The sequence below is a fragment of the Alternaria novae-zelandiae genome, assembly GCF_023758075.1.
Source record: "Alternaria novae-zelandiae strain BMP 2774 chromosome Unknown scaffold_14, whole genome shotgun sequence".
Taxonomy (NCBI): domain Eukaryota; kingdom Fungi; phylum Ascomycota; class Dothideomycetes; order Pleosporales; family Pleosporaceae; genus Alternaria; species Alternaria novae-zelandiae.
Window position 1 is genome coordinate 220,840 of NW_026056974.1, and position 19,077 is coordinate 239,916.

At 51.6% G+C, this 19,077-nt stretch overlaps 7 protein-coding genes across 7 annotated transcripts; 4 read left to right on the forward strand and 3 right to left on the reverse strand.

Moving 5' to 3' along the window:
• Nucleotides 1-506: 506 nt before the first annotated feature.
• Nucleotides 507-1,985, forward strand: J4E88_006942 (uncharacterized protein; the record flags this gene model as incomplete). The annotated part of the gene is made up of 2 exons (XM_049400564.1): nucleotides 507-1,578; nucleotides 1,693-1,985. The coding sequence occupies 2 exons, from the start codon at nucleotides 507-509 to the stop codon at nucleotides 1,983-1,985; spliced, it is 1,365 nt and encodes a 454-aa protein (XP_049253512.1).
• Nucleotides 1,986-2,502: 517 nt separating this feature from the next.
• On the reverse strand, nucleotides 2,503-4,046 carry J4E88_006943 (uncharacterized protein; the record flags this gene model as incomplete). Its single annotated transcript, XM_049400565.1, has 2 exons — nucleotides 2,503-3,731; nucleotides 4,043-4,046. The coding sequence occupies 2 exons, from the start codon at nucleotides 4,044-4,046 to the stop codon at nucleotides 2,503-2,505; spliced, it is 1,233 nt and encodes a 410-aa protein (XP_049253513.1).
• A 4,029-nt stretch (nucleotides 4,047-8,075) lies between these two features.
• Nucleotides 8,076-10,577, reverse strand: J4E88_006944 (uncharacterized protein; the record flags this gene model as incomplete). The annotated part of the gene is made up of 1 exon (XM_049400566.1): nucleotides 8,076-10,577. One exon carries the CDS (start codon nucleotides 10,575-10,577, stop codon nucleotides 8,076-8,078), a length of 2,502 nt encoding a protein of 833 aa, XP_049253514.1.
• A 1,506-nt stretch (nucleotides 10,578-12,083) lies between these two features.
• Nucleotides 12,084-13,486, forward strand: J4E88_006945 (uncharacterized protein; the record flags this gene model as incomplete). Its single annotated transcript, XM_049400567.1, has 2 exons — nucleotides 12,084-12,091; nucleotides 12,133-13,486. The coding sequence occupies 2 exons, from the start codon at nucleotides 12,084-12,086 to the stop codon at nucleotides 13,484-13,486; spliced, it is 1,362 nt and encodes a 453-aa protein (XP_049253515.1).
• A 537-nt stretch (nucleotides 13,487-14,023) lies between these two features.
• Nucleotides 14,024-14,933, reverse strand: J4E88_006946 (uncharacterized protein; the record flags this gene model as incomplete). The annotated part of the gene is made up of 2 exons (XM_049400568.1): nucleotides 14,024-14,820; nucleotides 14,882-14,933. 2 exons carry the CDS (start codon nucleotides 14,931-14,933, stop codon nucleotides 14,024-14,026), a joined length of 849 nt encoding a protein of 282 aa, XP_049253516.1.
• A 406-nt stretch (nucleotides 14,934-15,339) lies between these two features.
• On the forward strand, nucleotides 15,340-16,318 carry J4E88_006947 (uncharacterized protein; the record flags this gene model as incomplete). Its single annotated transcript, XM_049400569.1, has 4 exons — nucleotides 15,340-15,602; nucleotides 15,672-15,901; nucleotides 15,966-16,067; nucleotides 16,119-16,318. The coding sequence occupies 4 exons, from the start codon at nucleotides 15,340-15,342 to the stop codon at nucleotides 16,316-16,318; spliced, it is 795 nt and encodes a 264-aa protein (XP_049253517.1).
• A 1,065-nt stretch (nucleotides 16,319-17,383) lies between these two features.
• On the forward strand, nucleotides 17,384-18,471 carry J4E88_006948 (uncharacterized protein; the record flags this gene model as incomplete). Its single annotated transcript, XM_049400570.1, has 3 exons — nucleotides 17,384-17,463; nucleotides 17,576-17,875; nucleotides 17,925-18,471. 3 exons carry the CDS (start codon nucleotides 17,384-17,386, stop codon nucleotides 18,469-18,471), a joined length of 927 nt encoding a protein of 308 aa, XP_049253518.1.
• Nucleotides 18,472-19,077: the final 606 nt, after the last annotated feature.

Here is a 19,077-nt window from a genome sequence, read left to right on the forward strand (position 1 = left end):
ACAGAGCCATTGTTGCCAATTCAGTCATGACGATGCTTGGCTACGATTTACTAAACTATCGACTTCCGGAAGTGGTTGCTTTTACGGTAGTCTGTGAATAGAGATGCAACACGAGATACGGGTACATCGAGATATATGGTCTGCCATGGAGACCTCGGCCCATGTTGCGACGTAATCGTACATATCAATTAACATGTTCGGCAGAGTCTTCTCATCGCGTTCATGTCTTCCTGCGCGCGTACGCTGGCTGGATCTTTCACTGCCTGTCCGCTAGCGTGGACCGAGCCTTTCGGGTCATAAGTGGTCGTGCACCGGCTCATAGACTCCGCACCCACCAAGGCCCAAGATCAATTGCAAATTGCTAACGGAAGCTTCTCGGCGCGGATACTGCGGCTCCAGAGCGATGCTCAGTGGTAAGTAGCTCACTTCGCTGCAAGCGGCTGTTGCTTTCTTCACATGCTGATGTCCGTATCATCGGCGTAGACGAACCGCATCAATCAGGAGCTATGGCTGACTCCGCTGGTTTCGGTATCTCGCACGTCGCAGATAGTCCCAAACGCGACGCCTTACGGCAGCCCGCACCGCCACGGCAGCGAGATCGCGAGGCACTGTCGACTCCGAACGAAACTCCACCGATCAGTTCATCACGCGACATTCCCGATTCGGCAAAGAAAATAGTAGGCGTCGTGGGTCTTATCGGAGCTAATGGCGCGCGGCCTGCGGCTTCCGCGAAATGGTCCAACGACCAACTTTTCTACGACGACGAAGGCGGAGATATCGGGCTTCCATACGACGAAGATGCTGGTCTGATTAGCAACGATCTCGTTGATACATATAGCGACAACGATACATTCGCGTATTCGACTAACGACACGAAAACCGCATACGGGGCAGCCACGAAGACGGAACCACGTTCCTACGTGGTGGAGGATTATATGTGGGAGGTCAACCCCCCAATGTCTGCACAAAATCGTCGAAACGTTCGCCCTGGGGACATCATCTTGGCACCCGACCCACAACAAGCATACAATCCACGAACCGCAAGTGGTATACCGACACACGAAGGCCTTGTGTCTAACAAGCTTCGTCCCATGACCGTCATGAAAACTCACGAAGACGAAGACAATTTACCAAAATCTGCGACTTGTCTACGCCATTACACGTACCAAAAGAAAGGTCCCTCTAATTTGATGTCAGTATCTGAAGTGAACAAGCTGTTCAAATTGCTCGAACGAGGTAGTTACGAGGAAACAAGTCTCACTGGGAACCGGCCTGTCTATGGATCGTTGTTCAATAGTACCATCGACCCTCAAGCTTACATCCATGGTGGCGAGTTGGTGCTAGTACGTCTGACAAACAAAGTTCGCATCATTGGCGAAATTAATATTCTCGATTGGGCGAGGCTAGACATCTTCTACAAGCAGCAAGGTGAGCGCTCAGTAGACGCAGTATATGCCCAATACCCGGAACTACGTGAGCAGGCTGAACAGAAGGCCCGCGAGACTTCCATTCGCGCTCGCGAGCTTCAGGGTGATCATCACAACACTCGAGCTGCTCAAAGCCGGGAGAGCATTGAAGGTATGAACATAATACTCCACCAGAAAGCCATCGGCGACGGGCTATGTGTAAACTGTACTAACTCTTGTCATTTACAGATAACGGTCGATTGGATTATACGTCATCAACTGACAGGCACCGTCGCCATGATACTCGAAGCCGGTCTCCCTCCCCATATCGACATCCGTCCAACCGCCCAGAGTACACAACACGCATGCGATCGCCACGTCGAGACCCTCGCGACGAACAGAACTGGGAGGCCAGGCAAGACAATCGTTATGAGAGCTCTCGTGAACGTTCGAACTACCATATCCAGGGACCTGCAGTCACTGATCTCTATCTCCAGTCGCAGGGAAACACCACACTCGCAACTTCTAGACAAAGTACAACCAGCCGCCAGAGTCGTAGTCGAGATTCAGACCGTGTAGACCGGGGCTTTGAATCGAGGCCACGGGACCCGCGAACTGAACGTGGGGATGGACGAGATCGGCGTTCGCGAAAGGAGAAGAGGCGCAAAGGTAGTCGTCGGCGCTAGGGAAATGGTTTGCAAGGAAAACTGAAGCGGCCGTAAAGAGGCTTTGATGATGGGTACAACATGCTGACGATTTGATGGACACGATCTGACTAGTTAATTTTGATGCGAGATATGGGTGTTTCATTGGTATACGCTCCACTACGGAGTGTTGGCGCGAAATATGGGGCTTTTCACGGGCATGTGGCTCAATGTTCAGCGATAGTCTGAGCATCTTGTGTTTGACGGAGTATCTCGCAGATTTGCGATACATCATGATAAAAATGGGAACAACGAAATTCATTGTCTGTACATCTGCAACGAGGCTAAGCCTACCGAGACGTCTTCTTCTACCTAGTTATGCTCTCGTTCCTTGGGAAGTAGCTACCACTACTACATCGATCAAGGTATCGCATACTTGAACCAGGACCTTCCTAATCCCAGAAACGCTCCACAATATCTTTAGGCAGTGCGCCAATTCTCTCCTTCGTCTCATGTACCTTGATATCGTCACTGCCCATCGCTACAAAAACTGCGGACTGATGCTCAGTATCCTCCCCGACGGTCTTTCGCAACAGCTGGAGCAGTGTCACAACCTTCTGTAGCGCCTCTTGGTTGCCTTTCTCCCACTTCTTGAAACCCTTGAAGCTGTCTGACTTGCTTCCAGCTTGGGTAACTTCCTTGATCCGAAGGTCCTTTTGCCTGTATGTTCCGTCAAAGTGAGCGTTGTGCTTCCCGCCTAGGCAGCAAGTAGGAGTTCTGCCAAACCACATCTGATCAACGGGTCGCGAACTTGCGTTGCTTTTCAGCTCCAGGATCTGGTGTTGGGGTACCACCTTACCCTGGACAAGGACAAGCGTCTTCTGTGGGCCTTCGTGCTGGATGGTTTCGACGGCGTGCTCACCAGGGACAAAGGTAGGAAGAGTACTCGGTGGTGCATCGGGGTCTTGCGGCGACTCGATCGTGGGGTCGTATGCGTCGGCCTCATGGCGTACGACTATGGTGAGACTACCAAGCTTGTATTTGATGAAGCGATGGTGGCTTTTTGCGCCGTTAATCTCGGTGTCTGTGAGGGCAGTCTCGAAGTTACGACCGTAGGTGTTGCCAGCGGACCTGACTTTTGCGTTGCGTACTTTCCTTCCGACGAAGAGAGTGTTCTTCTCGAAGTCGAGATCGAGATGAAACGCTTGGAAGGAAGCATTTTTGACGCACTTCATCAGATTTAACATCGTGGCGCGGTTTATCACGATATCTACGTCGTTAAAGCGAATGTCAGGGTTCATCGTTGCGATGGCCTGGAAAGCGGGCTCGTATTGTTGCTGCGGAGCGCGTTCCGCATGCTCGTCGCTGAAATGGTAGCCAGAGTCGGGCGCAATCTTGAGAAGAAAGTTTTTAGGGTTTGGCCTCTTGAACGCTGGCGGTAATCCAGGGACAGCGATCGTGGACATTGCTTCGTCCATGAAGCTGTAGCTGCAGAGAAGTGCGTACCCCTCAGCCGAGGAGACCTCGTCCGAGCTGGGATAGATATCCTCGTAGGTGCCCTGCCAGACGATCTTGTCTGCGTTGACGTTGGCGTACATGTGGGAGTACCATTCTTCGCCCTTGGGCCTCGAGAATGTCTTGAGGTTCAAGTCTATGTACACGCGTTTGCCGCTAGTCCTATCTATATAGTGCGTCCCATGGATCGTTGATGTTGAGAATACAGGGTTTGATGAAGCTCGAGGGCGTCCAAAAACAGCTGGCCGGGCGGCTGTGTCCATCTCTTTGAGGAAAGCGCTTTGGTCCATCTCTCGGTTGGGGGTCGCTCGAAGTATTTAGGCGCGTAGCGGGCTTACTTGCTGGACTGTGAGTACCCAGGTAGATGAGAAGAGACCTTGTAGTATATAAAGACCATGGTCGAGAATTTAGCGCCTAGGCACCAGAAACGCTGAGTGTCCATCGAGTTGGCACGGACACATAGAGTGAATGCCAGACTCATGTGGACCTGGGGAGATTTTCTGCTTGGATTAGTTCGCAGGAAAGAACGCAAGAGACCCGTGCTAAGTATGTTCAGATGACCAAGCAATTGCGAAGACTGTCGTGACTATACGTTAGCAAGTAATTAGACTTAAGATCATTGCAAAGTGTTCGGAGATGTTGCAACGAATGACCTGAAGATGTCTGAACGCGTCGTGAAACACCACTAACGTCTTTAGTAGCAGCTAGTTATCCCTATTTTGGTCGCTACAAACGGCGCCTAGAAGTCTTGAAGAAGTCTGTGACTGAACGTCGCTTATACTTGGCAACGACGTCGTGCCTTTGATCGCGGTCCATGTTAGCAAAGCGCTGTAGGTCAGTTTGTCGTTGTGATCTTTTAGGATATCGGTCTTCTTTTGATCGTGAGGCTCGTCTAACTCTATTGTCTCGATTTTTTATCGAGATTGGTGACACCGTTGGACTGTTTTTGATGCGATTTCGTCTCCTTGTCTTGTGGCCTGTGCCGTTCTTGTTGTCACCGTCGATAACCAGTTCATTTTTGATTTTTTTGTGTTGAACAATTGGATTGTTTTGCTCCGAATGAGGTTCAGTCGGCGCTTTGCTTTTGCTCTCCCATGGTTGAACCTCCTCTGCAAAACCTCTTTCTTCGATTGGGTAAAGGGGCGTTTCAGCTGGAGCGCAGTTCAAGATCCGTCGTCTCCAAGCCTCCAGTACGTTCATGGGCACTTCCTTCAAAAACATCGCATCTTCTTCGTCAAGTAATAGCGTTTCGGTACTTTCCAGCTCCTCGCCACAATCAAAGTCTAACTCCACACCGGGAATCTTCTCACGCCAGGCTCGACCCACCGCTCGGCGATAAGCAACTCTGGCTTCTTCCAGCTTTACCTTCTCGTCGCGTAACATGTCCAAAAACGCTGGCTTCACTACGTCGTCTCTGAACTCTGCAGCAACACCATCATCCCATGGTGCCCAGCTTGAATAGTGGTGACACATATGCTCAAACCGGGTACGCGTCTTACGCAAGGCGTCGGCAGACTCTTTAACGTCATCGCGAAGACGACGAAGGCTTGTGGGCGGCTCACAGTCGATTCGTCTGGTTATACCTCTCTCATCTCCTTTGGGAAGTCTTGTTTCATCAATTGGATCAGACTCTATAACACCCGCTCGCAGCCAGGCTGGTAGTAGTGATGCTCCGACGTCCTCTCATCCGTCTCTGCAAGCTTGCTCAGCCAAGTTGCAATCTCCCCATAACTGAGTTTCTGCATCTAATAGTCGATTGAGATCTACGCGAGTGAGATAAGCTCGGGTAACAAGCGTTCTCCGTTCCTCAAATTGCTCTGATGTAGGCGCAGTCGACAATGCTTCCATCGCTGTATCGAACTTCGCCAGTTCTTCATCAGATCGTTGCGCATCCTTCACCGCTCGGGCCTTCTTCTCTCCTGTCTCAGCTCCATTCTCATCGATCTTTGTCCAAAGACTTTTGTAGTGGCGTTCTGCGCGAAACGCTTTGCTGATAGACTCCCCTAACTCTTTCGACACTGTGATTGCGGGGGTGATATTGCCACCATTGTTAATGGATACCAGGCGAGATGTGCTCGAAGGGAATAGCCTGGTTGCTTCTCGTTCGCCCTTTGTTGACCAGTCCTGGAGGGCGGATATCGTACCAGTCGCTACTCCTCTCTTCCCGCGTCCCTTCGCAGCATCATTTTCATCGCGTAATACGTTGTCTCTCGAGCTGGGAAGGAAAGCTTCGACGGGGCTCTTAGTGGCTACTTGTTGATTTTGCTGAGCTGGCACAGTTATCGAAACTCTACCGCCCCGCGTACCAATATCTTCGTGTGAGTGCTGGCTCGCTCCAGATTGATGTCTTCCTGGGCTGATGCTATTTGAGCTACCATGGTAATGATGATGATGGGTGTTATAGATGATGATGCCATGTTTTGCGACACAGCTGTGGATTTGCTCGCCAGTTGGAACAGGCTGTTCAGATGCGGCTGACGAACGGTTCTCCATGCCGCATGTATTTCCTGTCAGTCAATGAAGCAAAATCCACGGAGAGTTTTCTCCGGTGTCGCATGATCTAGGCATATAGCCAACAAGCGCTGGATACATGGCCCGATACAAACACACAATACTGCTCTTGATGTCTTTGTCCGCTCAACCCTCTTTGTCTATGTAAGCAAAGTGACGCCACTTTGACACCAAATCTGCGAAGAAGCCTACGTCAATTAGGCTTGCTCAGTCTGTTAAGCAAGTAGTTTGAGATGCAACGACTTTACATGTCTTATCTATTGCATGGCGGAGTTAATCATCCCAGGGCTGCATTCTGTGTCTGTGCATGGGACAACACCGCAACCAGGTCGGCGCAGTAAATCCCCAAGTGCAGAGCTTCATCCATTTCGTGAGCGCGATGACCGTCATGGAGGTAGTGACCAGCCACGCTACCAACCTCGCACCTATGAGGACGAGCGTACCATACGTGCGCAAGGAGGGCACTGGCCAGACAGCCGTGATAGAGGGGAGCGTCACACGGTACGGGAGTCGAGATATGGCGAACGGGACCATCGATCTGACCGTGATACGGACCCTATGCCTCTTAACAGATACTTTGCGGACAGTGAGAATCGTAGAAGCGATCGCCGGTATGATTCGCCTGGTGGTAGGGAACAAGGACGTGGCGGTAGGCCTGGCGCTTGGGAACGTGGTACACAGATGGGTAGAGGCCGGGGAGGAAGAGGAAGAGGAAGAAGAAGGGGATGAGCTCACTACCACCAATACACTTGGCATGTGCCCGTGTCATCAAAAACGAGTAGATACATAAGATACGCGTCGAATTGCGCGACGCACTTCTTGGGTCGTCAGAATGTCGAATACGTAAAACTACACCTTCTCGATTTTGTATTGTCCTCATGTCCTGGGGTAACAAAGCGGCTTTGGATGGAGGCGTTGCACTGAGATGGAGCACGAACAAAGGACGGCGGCGCGACGCGTCATAGATTGAAAAACGCGCTATCCTCAAAACGGGATGATACTGCCCAGACCTCGACGCAACCTCTCAAAGCGCTCCAGGGCTATGAGCCAACCTGAATACATCCATCTCTGGAGCATTGCAACAGTTATATAGCGATGGCTATGGTTATCTCGTATAGTTTGCTGAGTTCCTGAAACATTGTGGTGTTGGAGGCTGACGCGCTCTGGAGCTTTACCGTGTAAAGCTAAGCTGCGGCGCTTGGGCCACATCCTATTGGTGCTGTGAACAGGGGAGCTCATGGGCGCCAACCGTCAAACCAACCTTGGAACACTCCAGCTTTTGCCGCATCCCATCTCCAACCAGCCGCATCTATGCAGAACAGAAATGTCTACATCCGTGTCTGCTATATCTCAGCATGGACAGCGTTATGAGTATTGCTCGTCCCAACCGCAGCCCCTAATGCAGGCATCACATTCGGAAAGCGTGTTTGTCACGAGGTATCATCACAAGAGACCCGCACGTTGACACTCCATGCTAATAAATAAACAGATCACAGGTATCGCTGGTGTACGCCACGCGGTGGCTATTGAACCAAGTCAACAGCTGTCTCGTAAACGCCTCCGCAGAGCATCGTTACCTGTTCACGTTCAACTCGGATACCCCGACGCACGCGTCCCATTCGCTCGCCGAACGCCCATGAATGATATCAGCCTCTTCGATACATCCCGATACCACCCCTACCACCCTTGTGGTGTCTTTGCAATATGATGCAAGCGACGATGCGCAATGTTGCGCGCAGATTAGCTTCATTCGCTTGCTCGCTCCATTCTGATGCCAGCGGCTCCTCCTTCTCGTCCTCCAGCATCCTGCTCGATGAACGATTTGTTACCACGACGCCTTACTACTAAGAGCACTTGCTGCGAGTCCCGACCTGTTCTTCGTCGCTGTCACTGAACATAGCGAAGACGGAGCGCTACGATGGCCTGACGCTGCGACAATCTCATGACCACATGGACATTCCCACCCCGGATCGGGCGGTTGTAATTGCGATGAGCATGCTCAACAATCACCGCCTCGAACCTTGTTACCCCACTCATCAATGCGTCTCCGCTTGCGTCCGTAGGCGCGCTCGCTGTCGGTGATGAGTATGTCGCGGTTGCTGAGTAAATAATCCTGATTCCTCTTCTTAGAAATTGGGGGCGGCTCGATGTTGTACTTCGCCATGTATTCCTCAAGATACATCTTCCACTTCCAATCCGTTTCCTCGTTGTCTTTCTTTTCTCGCGGCTCCACCACGACCGCCTCCTCTACCGCGGCCCTTTTACGTTTTGATGACGGCTTGGCCACCTTCGCGGGATCTCCGGCGATTGCATCCGTCAGAACAGGTTGATGGTGTCTCTCTATCTTGTCGCCGTAGTCTGCCTTCTCAATGATCAGGCGCGTCGCGTTACTCATGCTTGACCCAAGCCCGCCCCTAGTTCTCTCTTCTGCCAGTCTTGTCGTTACTCCGTCGGACTGAGAGTGTGCGGCCGACACATCAGTCGTATTTGCACTGTTGTTGATGCGTTCAATCGCATCATGTCCACTGGCAATAATGCTCTGGTCTTTATTCTCTGCTGGTGTCTGAAAAGCTCTGTCGACGGAGGTGCCGATGTCGCTTCGTTGCGCCCTGCTACCTAAGCTTTTCTCGGGGTGTATAGGTGTCAAATCAAGACCCGTTCTTTCGGGTGTTTCTTTCTCGTCTTCCGTGTGCGACGCAGGGTTTCGCTCAACCATGGATTCCAGTGAGCGCTTTGGAGTCTGCGAGCATAAGGGCGAAGTTTCCCTTGTCGCCTCCGCTAAAGATGCTTGACCACCTGCACCGAAAAGGATTTCATTCGGGGTGATATTACTACCTCCCTTCGTTTCCCGCTGGTTGTCTTTCATGGCAGCTTCGCCTTCTGCTCTTTGTCCTACTAGGCCGGGCCCATTCGCTTGCTGGCTAGTCGGCTCACTGGCACGACTTAGAGTCCTCTGGACGTCGGTGAGAATCTGTTCGATCTTCTGTATTGAAGTAGGCGTTTCCTCTGGGGCACAAAGAGCTGGCGGGGCCATCGTGGACTCAACTCTGATGGCAGAAAGCTCGCCTGGGGGCATCTTGGGAGCTGTAGCTGCGGCCACATCCAGGTCATCCGCCGCGAACTGTCCCGGCCCATGCGCCTTGGCCTGCCTTTCCAGCTCGGCTTCGTCCTTCCCAGCAGGCTGCTCTGGCCCATAGACACCAACGGCAACACCAGCATGCCATCTCTCAATGTGACCTCGGTCGAGCTGTTTTATCGACACTTGGTCCCACAAGTCTATGTCGTATGCAATGGTGGGGTCATCATCGTCCTCAGGATCATAAATCGTGACATCAGCAGCTCGAGCTTCTTCCATCACTTTGACATATGCCTTCTCAGCTTCGTCGAGGCCACGGATAAGAGGGCGCCAACCTTCAAGCCAGTGTCGAGAGAACTCTGCTTGGAGGTCGACGACTGGGCGGTTCACTTGCTGACTGATGTATTGTTCTAGCATGCGCCTGTATTCTTTGCGATGGTCCTCATGCTTCTCGTGGGCTGCTTGCCATGCACGTCGTTTAGACCGCTCTTTCATCTCAATTCGTGCGCGTGTGAGCTCACGGTGGTTGCGTGTTGGTGCTGGTGCGCTTTTCAAACAGCTTCTGTCCGTCTTAGGTACCGAGAGCGGCCATTGAGCATGATTGGGGTTGAGTGATGGTTGGTTGGGCTTCTCAGGATTGATCTTCCAAGGCGGCTGGATCTTTCCCTCCGACTCTGGCAGAAGATTGGATCTCGTAAGGATATCTTCCTCCATGGCCTCTGTTTGTCGCACAAGATCAAGCCATATATGTCTGAAATTTTGCAAGTATCCAGGCAAATAATCCCGCTGAGCTTTCAGATCATCCTGCACTTGGCAAGCGGTTCTGATATCTGCTGAAAGTGCCCGAACTTCCAGCATTTCGTCTTGGGTGGGTTTTCGGCCGTTCTGTTTAACAACTGCAAGCATCTCCACAAGCTTCTCTTGCTGCTTACCTTCGAGCTCCTTAAGACGACTTTCCTCATTTGACAAGTCCTCCGCGCGTTGAGCCACAGCGTCGGCCAAAGCGCGCAAATGACGGCCTGCTTCGACCTTCTCCTTCATCCTTTCAGCGTATTCATACGACAGCTTCAAGCAAAGACCGCCATTGTCCCCATTGCTGCACTCTCGCTGGAATAGCCGCGGGGCCCCTCGTGTGTACAGGTCTTCAGAGTTCAGCCCGTCTGGAGACTCCCAAGTATCGACTACAGAATCTGCTCTCATGACCGCGCCGACTGGGGAGCCTTTCGAAAGCTCTGAAGGATTTTCAGAATTGTGTTCGCTCGTCTCGATTTCGCGTCGAGTGAGATTCGGTACCGACGCAGAATTGTCGTGGGCGCGTGTATCGCCTTCTAGTTCCCGGGAATCTGCCTTTGAGCACTCACCGCCTTTAGCCAGAGACGAGGCTGCCGTCGCGCCAATTGGCAATGTTGATATGGGTGCGGCCATGTCTCCGTATGTTGATGGTCCTGGCGCTGTTTGTGCGGCGACTTCGTTCACAGGTAGCTCACTGTATGGGCTGGAAAGTATTGCCGCGTATCGATTTTGGCCAACGCTCGTGTGTAGGAAGCTGCAACAAAGGTAGGATGCCGTGCGTGGTCGCAGTTTGTCTGCACGTATCAGTGACGACTGTGCGGTACTAGCGGGCTCTAGCTTACTGGCCTCACTAGTACTCTACGTATTTGTTCCAATTTTCTTATTCGCTATCGCGCCAAGAGACCGGTGTCTTTGTCTGGACTTTGCAACTGTCCCCGTAGTTCCTATTGTTCTGTGTATAGATCGTCTATTCAGATTCAAACGGATGTCGGCCTCACCAGCTTGCGATACGATCTCTGGGTCTCATTCACTTCCGCTTTCTTGGAGTGAAGGAATGTCATGAGTACACCTATTCCATCGTCAGTGGGGTTTTATCATCCAGACCCAGCAGATTCGCGATACTCACAATGACCACCCGGGCTTTGTTGCCGTTTCATTACGGCTCTGCGAGGCATAGTGAATGCTCTACTCGTCTCCCAATGGGGCTTAAGTCGCAAACGCTCAGCTGAGTGTTTCCTAATCGGTCTAGTAAGCATTCTCGTGATCTGTGAGCCTACCCGTGTTTACTCTCCAATTGATCTGACAGCTTCCTCCAGAGTCACGCAAGCTCTCACCACAGCACCGCCATCCATACGACTCCTCCACAACGCGCAAGCTTGAACTTGCAGTACGATCCATCGTCGCTGACTGCGCTCATTGCGGTCGCGGTTGATATATCATTACTGCAAGACAAGGCGCTTCCCGACCCCGCCGTGTTCTATACAAACGCCATCAACCAACGAATATCGGGCCTACATTATGGCGAACAAGTCTGGAACTTCCAGTGGTATTATACTCGACCCTGTATCGGGCGACAAACAAGCTGACCTGCAAGCTGACCGTGTCTCTCCACGACCCGTCGCAGTCTCTCCACAAGCCTCGCGCGTTAACGCCGACAACTCCCCCTCTTCAAAACTAGCAGCTTCGAGTAACATCACCATCAATTTCTCCGGTACTAATACAGCCAACGGCGTTCAGGCAAGCGTCGATGTTGACCAGAAGAACACTGTTCGCAGCTCGTCATCAGAACCGCCTCATACTGGTATGTTTACCGTGGACCAGACTCCTCGATAGTCTGTCCTATTCCTATCGGCTTATGTGTCCGGTCGTAGTTTTACATCAACTAACGCCGTGAAGGTCCGCATTCCAAGATCAATGTTGCAACGTCTGAATCCACTCGGCCTTCGGATAGACGTATCGACACAGTCGCCGAGCGGGATCGTTCCAGCGCCGTTGCGTTAGCCAACAACGACACCCCGCAAGAAGCACGTCATCCTTCGCAAAAGACTTCTCGATCATTGTCTTCCACTTCAGGATCGAGCGCTCAATCTCTCACAGAGAACAACGATTGTTATCGGCCTGATTACCTTCCCCGATCTGATGGATGGGTCCCAGTTGACCTGCCTCAAAACCCTCCGCTTCCCGACAGGCATGAGAAGCTTAGGTACGAGGTCAATCACTTTTTATCAAGAGCTGGTCAAAATAGCTGGGAATCGATGCTTCAGCAAGTGGACTCAGACGAAGTCATCGTGGGTGTCACACCAGTTACGGATCGAATGAATCGTCCAGCTAGACCGCGTGATCGCAAAGAGTACGAAGTTGGTCAGGTACGCTGGACATACATCGTCGAGACTAGTTCTGATCCCGGCCTGATCAACAACGGCGGTGACCAGGCAATCCGGACTAGCGAGGGCCTGATGCTAGGAAAATGGCGCCCCACAGTGGTCGTTCGTGTAGACAAACAATACTGTGTAGTCGCAGAGCTGGGTCGTCGACGTCGCCAGTATCTTGACGGACTCTCACTGAGTGACCTTCTGGGCCGCTGTGGCGTCGCTCTGGACCTCAACTACAGCCACGACTACGATACTCTTTCCGAAGATCATCTTTTGTTCCGCTCTGTCGCAAAACCGCTCGAAATTGGTGGCTACGAGGATGACGACTTCCAACTATCAGGGTGGAGTGTAGTACAGCCAGGTCGTCTCCATACCCTAGGATTCGACGACCATTCCCTTCCATGCGGCTGGCTAAAGGCGGAATCGACAGAGCAGTTGTTGGCAATGCAGGCACAGATGTCTAAATTGCGAGCGATTGTAGAATCGCGATACGACCGAAAATTCCTGCGAGCGCCGCTTCCCTCCAGGCTGACTCCAGAGCAGCGAACAGCGCTATCACACATCAAGGATGTATATCGACGACTACTTTCTCCTCCCGCCCAGACAACTAGTACCTCCTCGGGACAGACATCAAACCAACAAGATGATCTCGAAGAGTTCGAAGCGCTGGTGGAGGGCAACCGTCGCGCTATCGAGGCAGTTAACGCACCACCTCTGGTGGCTAGTGAGCCTGTTGAGTCCAAATTCTCCATCCCCGACAATGGCCGCGGCGTATCACCCTCTTCAATAATACAGAAAGCGAAATCTGTTTCTCATGCAAACTGGAAGTCTGCAGCAGCAGCTGTTTGCCAGAAGGAGGATATGCTTTACCAGGCGAAAGAGGAGTATGAGACGGTCGAAGCTGATCGGTGGTCAACTACTGGCGAGCGGAGGAACCTAAAGCGCAAGCGGGACGATGTCGAGATGGAACTTGAAATTGCACAAGTTCGTGAAATGAGCTACAAGAAGCTTCACAGGGACGTCAGAAGTTTCCAGGCGAGCCAGTATCGTGGCCAGGACAAGGAGATAAAGCTGTGCAACACTTTGACAAGCGCATTTTCGAGGGCCCAGCTAGAGACTCGCAGGGCCAAGAACCGTCTTGATCAACGTCGGCGCACTCCACTCCCTTAGCAGCGATGCTTACACTGGCCGCATCGCATACGTATCTTGGAAATATTGGCTGTATATCCGCTACATTCTCGGTTCCGCTGTATCCTATGTCCCAGTATTTACTGCGATTCCAGGGCTTCATCACGCACTCGGAGGATCTGACACATTTCTCATTCGGTCTGGTCGGCTTTGATTAATTCACACCCCCAAAGGGTCGGTTTCGTTTCTTTTCTTCAGTGTTTAGCAAAGCTTTGAGTTAATGGGTGGCGCTCGGCTTGCTATCTTCGTCTATTGTCCCGAGACTTTTGACGCACTGTATATTACACACGGCTTACGTTAGAGTTCACGTCTCTAGCATATCATAAATTTCCAGCGAATGAAAAAGGTGTGCATAACTGTAAGTTAGTGCGATGAAGCATTTACCACACATGAAACTCGTACTTGAAGCTTGATAGCTCATGCAGTGACCCGTCTATGCCTTGGATTAGTCCACTGTACTTTCTGCACAGTCGCATAACCGCTAACGACCTTGTGTATGTTCACAGTGGCCATCACACCTTACCCCTTGGTCATAACACCACCGCCATTAGCTCCAATGACTTGACCAGTAACCCATCCAGCCTCAGGCATACACAGTAACCCAACGACACCCGCAATCTCTTCTAGGTACGCCGGTCTTCCGCCCAAATCCTTTGCCGCCGCAATCGTCTCCTCCGAGTCAATACCTTCTCTCGTCGCAGCCAAAGGCGCCATGTAGTTCAGCGACCAGGCCTTCTCCAACATCTCCTTCGGGAGGCTTGTATACATGCCCGTAGCTATCGCACCTGGATTGATGGCGTTGACTGTGCAGCGTTCGGCAAGCTCGCGAGCCCAGACACGTGTCATTGCTTCAAGAGCGCCTTTAGTGCCAGCGTAGCAAGACTGCCACCAGAAGCCCATCGAGGTTGTGATACTAGAGACATTGATAACACGACCGGATCTGTCGTTCGGGAGATACGGTAGTGCAGCCTGTAATACGAAAAGTGGAGCGCGCGCATTTAGGTTGAAGGTGGCTTCGAAGTCGGATAGTGCGACTGATCCCATCGGCGCTGGGTTGACGACTGCCGCGTTGTTTATAAGTATGTCGACCTGAAATGTATCGTTGTTGCTGAATGCCGATTTCGCCGCATCGATGAGTTGGTCCGGGCCGTCGGGTTTAGTAACATCAACTCTTGCTACTAATGTCTTGATGGAGTGATTAACTTCTAGCTCTTTAGCTAGCGCGGTTGCGTTTTCTGTTGAGGATTCCGAAGTGTAGTTGATGACGATGTTTGCTCCCTTGGAAGCCAGATGGCGTGCCAAAGCAGCCCCAAGGCCTTTTGAAGGTCAATCAGCATCTTCTCTTCATCGGGTTCACGAAAGGAGGGACATATATACCGCGCGATGCACCAGTGATGATTGCTAACTTGTTCTCCAAAGATCTTGTCATGGCCGATGTTGGTGCTGGGTTGAGATAGCACTGTCGCTGCCTAGTTGCCCACTTTAGTCGAGCGTAACCTACTTGATACTTTTATGCCTGCGTATATGCCAACAAATCTTGCATAAACACCAATAGTTTGGCGAATACCTCATCCCGGGCGCTGCATGTGACAATGATCCTTCGCGTAGGCGGAAGAACATGGGTATGTCCCGCGGGTGGGGATAGGCTTGGCCAGATCGGCGGAGAAGAAGGGATACATGTAACTAGCCCGCCTCATCTTCTTGATAATTTGGTTTTCGAACTGCGGGCTGCTATGTCTCTTGCGATCTGAGCAAGCTTTCACGTCCTTACAGCCCCTCTGGTCAGACTTGTATATCATTTCATTTTGACTGGTCCTTCCATCGAAGAATCCATCATGAGACTGCAAAACCGAGTTGCAATAGTGACGGGCTCGTCCCAAGGTATCGGGCGGGAGATCTGTCATCAGTTCTTCGTTGAAGGAGCCTTGCTCGTATGCGCTGATCTTAGACCTATTGGAAAGGGCGAAGACACTGCTACACACGAATGGATCATCGGCAAAGGCGGACGAGCCATTTTCGTTGAGACCGATGTCAGTGTAGCCACCAGCTGGGAGGCACTCGTTGCGCGAGCAGTGGAGGTATATGGTCGACTTGATATGTGAGTATTCGTCCAGCTATCATGTATACGATCAAGTAAGAGAAGTGACTGATATTGTGGCCCTAAAAGAGTGGTCAATAACGCTGGCATCTGCACGGAGGCCAGCAATCCGCTACCCATCGATCAAGTCGACGAAGATATGTTTGACGCCCACATGCGTATCAACACACGAGGAGTCTTCCTTGGCTGCAAATATGCCGTTCGTCAGTTTAAGGCACAAGCGCCGCAGCCCAATGGTATGCGCGGCTGGATCGTGAATGTCGCTTCGATGGTATCCAACATCGGTATGCAGGGCCTCAGTAAGTTATTCCACGCGAGAACGTATGATCATTTTGCTTTTGGCGTTGGGCTTACATGTTCCAGCTGGGTATACGGCGTCCAAGGGTGCTGTGGCTTCGATGACGCGAACCATTGCGCTGGATGTTGCGAAAGAAGGCATAGTCGCCAATTGCATTGCTCCTGGATGTAAGTCACCCTTTCCAGTATCGCATGGGCCACTCTAATGTCTTTTGCCAGTTTCGCAAACTGCAATGCTCGAGGATGCGCTTGGTGGGGCCTTGTCGTCCGCAGCGGACGCGGTCAAAGCCTCTATTCCTCGCGGCAAATTCGGCCACCCCCACGATCACGCAAGGGCTGCGGTCTACCTCGCTAGCGACGATGCGCAGTGGGTCACCGGACAGGTGTTGAATGTTGATGGTGGCTTAACAGCACAATGAGTCTTGCAAAATTTGCCGTGCATCGGGTCGCACGTCCAATCAGGTGGTCTTACAGATAGCCTGCAGGTACTGCCTCCGGAAACGTCTGGACTTCTTGTTAGCCCTCAGAATTGAAGTCTGTCTAGAACATGAGAGCTCTCGCATATACTGTAACTCCATACCGGTTGTGGTTGTGCCTGCATGGCATGCAATGTGCCGGCAGCGGGCGAATTTCAAGGATATCGCGCTACAGCCCGTTTTGGCCGCTCTTCCGCCTTCCCCGCCCGGAGTATCTGTGCGTCAGGCTCCCCTCTCAAGCTTCCCTCCCAGTATTGACCAGCCACTGCCTTCCATACCCTCTTCTCATGTAGTCACTCGTTTTGCCATCAAAGATTCTCTCGGTTCGTTGACCTCCCGTAGCACATACTGCATCCTTGGCGGGCGTGGCAAGCGACGTGGGGCCGACAGCGGCGCATGGACTCGGAAATATCATGACCATGCCGCATCCTCGCATGTCACATGCGCAAAGCGCGGTTCATTGGTAGCACTGACTGCTCGACCTTGTCACATTCACATCAGGCCCTGTCGTTAGACTTGAATTTCGCTGCAAGGCGCTACTTTAGGAGGAGGATGCAACCTTGGCAGGATCATTGCCTCAGCACGAGGGATTACCAACATTCAGAGGCAAGATCTTGTCTCAGGTTCCGAAGAGGATGTGCGTGAAGCTCAAGATGGTAGCAGTATTGTTCATCTTCCTGGACATCTCTCGTCAAGGGATCCATGAAAGGGGACACTCACGAAGCACGGGTGCTTTCCTACTGTCAGCACATAAAGTAGTCATGGGGAAGGAGAGGAGACTTCATCGAGCATTATGCCTAGTCCTACCTCCCCCTCGCTGGCATTGGCCGTCCTTGTTTTGCTTCCTTTCGATATCATCACTTGGGCGCTTCGTTTTCATGTCCGACTTTCTCGAAAAGCATGGGGTCCAGATGACTGGTCTATGGTAGCTGCAATTGTACGAACATGTCAAATTCTTCCAATATCACATTTACTTATCAAGAACAGCCACTTTTCATCATCTCAACGATGGGAATGCTTGGAATCGCCTTCACGGGAGGTGGAAAGAGGGACGACGAACTTACAGTCAACGAGAAGCAGACAGCTATGTTTGTATGTCACGCAGCGTATCTAAAAGGTTAATCATGCTCACTATATACAGTGGTGGTCAGTTCTGCCATGTCACAGACTGCAAGCTCGACAGTAATTGACTTCGTACAGGTTCATCATGCAAACCATGTTCTGCCTTGCCGCCATCCCCGTCAAATGGGCCATTTGCTTCACCTTACTTCGCATTGCCAATGGGAAAAAGGCATATGAGTGGTCAATATATGCGATTATGGCGGCGGTCGCGTGTGTCATGGCCTCGACGACTATATACGAGTTCTTTCATTGCACGCCAATTGCGATGAACTGGAAAGCTTTAGAGGGCGGCACCTGCAAGGCGCAAAGCAACATTACTGGATTCAGCTTTGCGCTCTCTGCGGTGTCGATCTTCTCGGATTGGTTTTGCGCAATCATGTGAGTCCTACTGAAGTATTTGCTCATGTCTTGACTGATCGTGGCATAGTCCCATTCCACTCCTTTGGAACGTCCAAATCGATCTCCGCGTCAAGATATCCATCATCGCCCTCCTCGGCCTCGGCATATTCGCATCAACAGCAGCCATCGTTCGCCTCACCGTGACACTCAACCTCAGCGCGACAACAGACTTCCTCTACTACGCTATGCCCGTAGCTGCATGGGCGCATGCTGAGCTTGGGCTTGGCGTTATTCTTGCAAACCTTTCGGCCTTGCGTCCCCTTCTCGAGAAGATGCTCGACCTTGGCTCGACATTGCGCAGCAGCAAGAAGCGTACCGGCGATCAGGCGTCTGGTGATGCATACATGGAGCTTGAGGAGGGTATCGGCAGTACAAAGAGGACAACTTTGTCGAAGAGACTGAGCGGGCGAACAGGAACTAAAGCAGCTGTTGGTGTTGGAGAAGATCTGGATGGTACCTCTTCTCTAGGTGACGATGATAGGTCTACGCGCAACATTATGAGCCGATCCGGGCCGCATAACATACAGATAGACCATGAGTATGAGGTCAGCTATGAGAAAACGAAAGGCCATTGAACAAGACTAGCGGCTGGGCACATGCAATCAGGCAGAGAAAATTTAGAGCGGATGATTGAGCGTCCGATGCATGGTGAGCCGTAGCACATGATCATACACGACATATAAATAATAGCTACCTCTCATCGATGGATTCTTGCATCCTTCGCCAGTCTGTCAAACTTGTAGATCAATAGCACTTGGATCTAGAGCTCATGGATCGGCGCACAACAGACCCCTGTCGCTGATGCATGGCTGATTAGCCACGCCAGCGGCTAGTATCAATACCCCAACAGTCACGAAACGACATGCAGTATACCCTGACTTAGAACACATGTGAAAGCCCTTACATGTTTTGCCCATTACTCGACAGATGCTACAGTTACCGGTCCGAGCGTTGAGCATAAGCTCAAAGCTTGTAAGAGGCGAAGCCATTCTTGTGGACAACTTTCATGTACAATCTCCTTCGCCGAGAACGGAAGTCCCTTGAAATGGGCTTACATGCTAAGACCACTGCGCTTGCGGGTCAATGTTCCTGGAAGGATGCTGCATGCGCTACTGCATCCCGCTGTCTAGGACTTTTGGCGACCAAGATATCGACTGTGCGAGGTGAGAAGCTATGGCAGT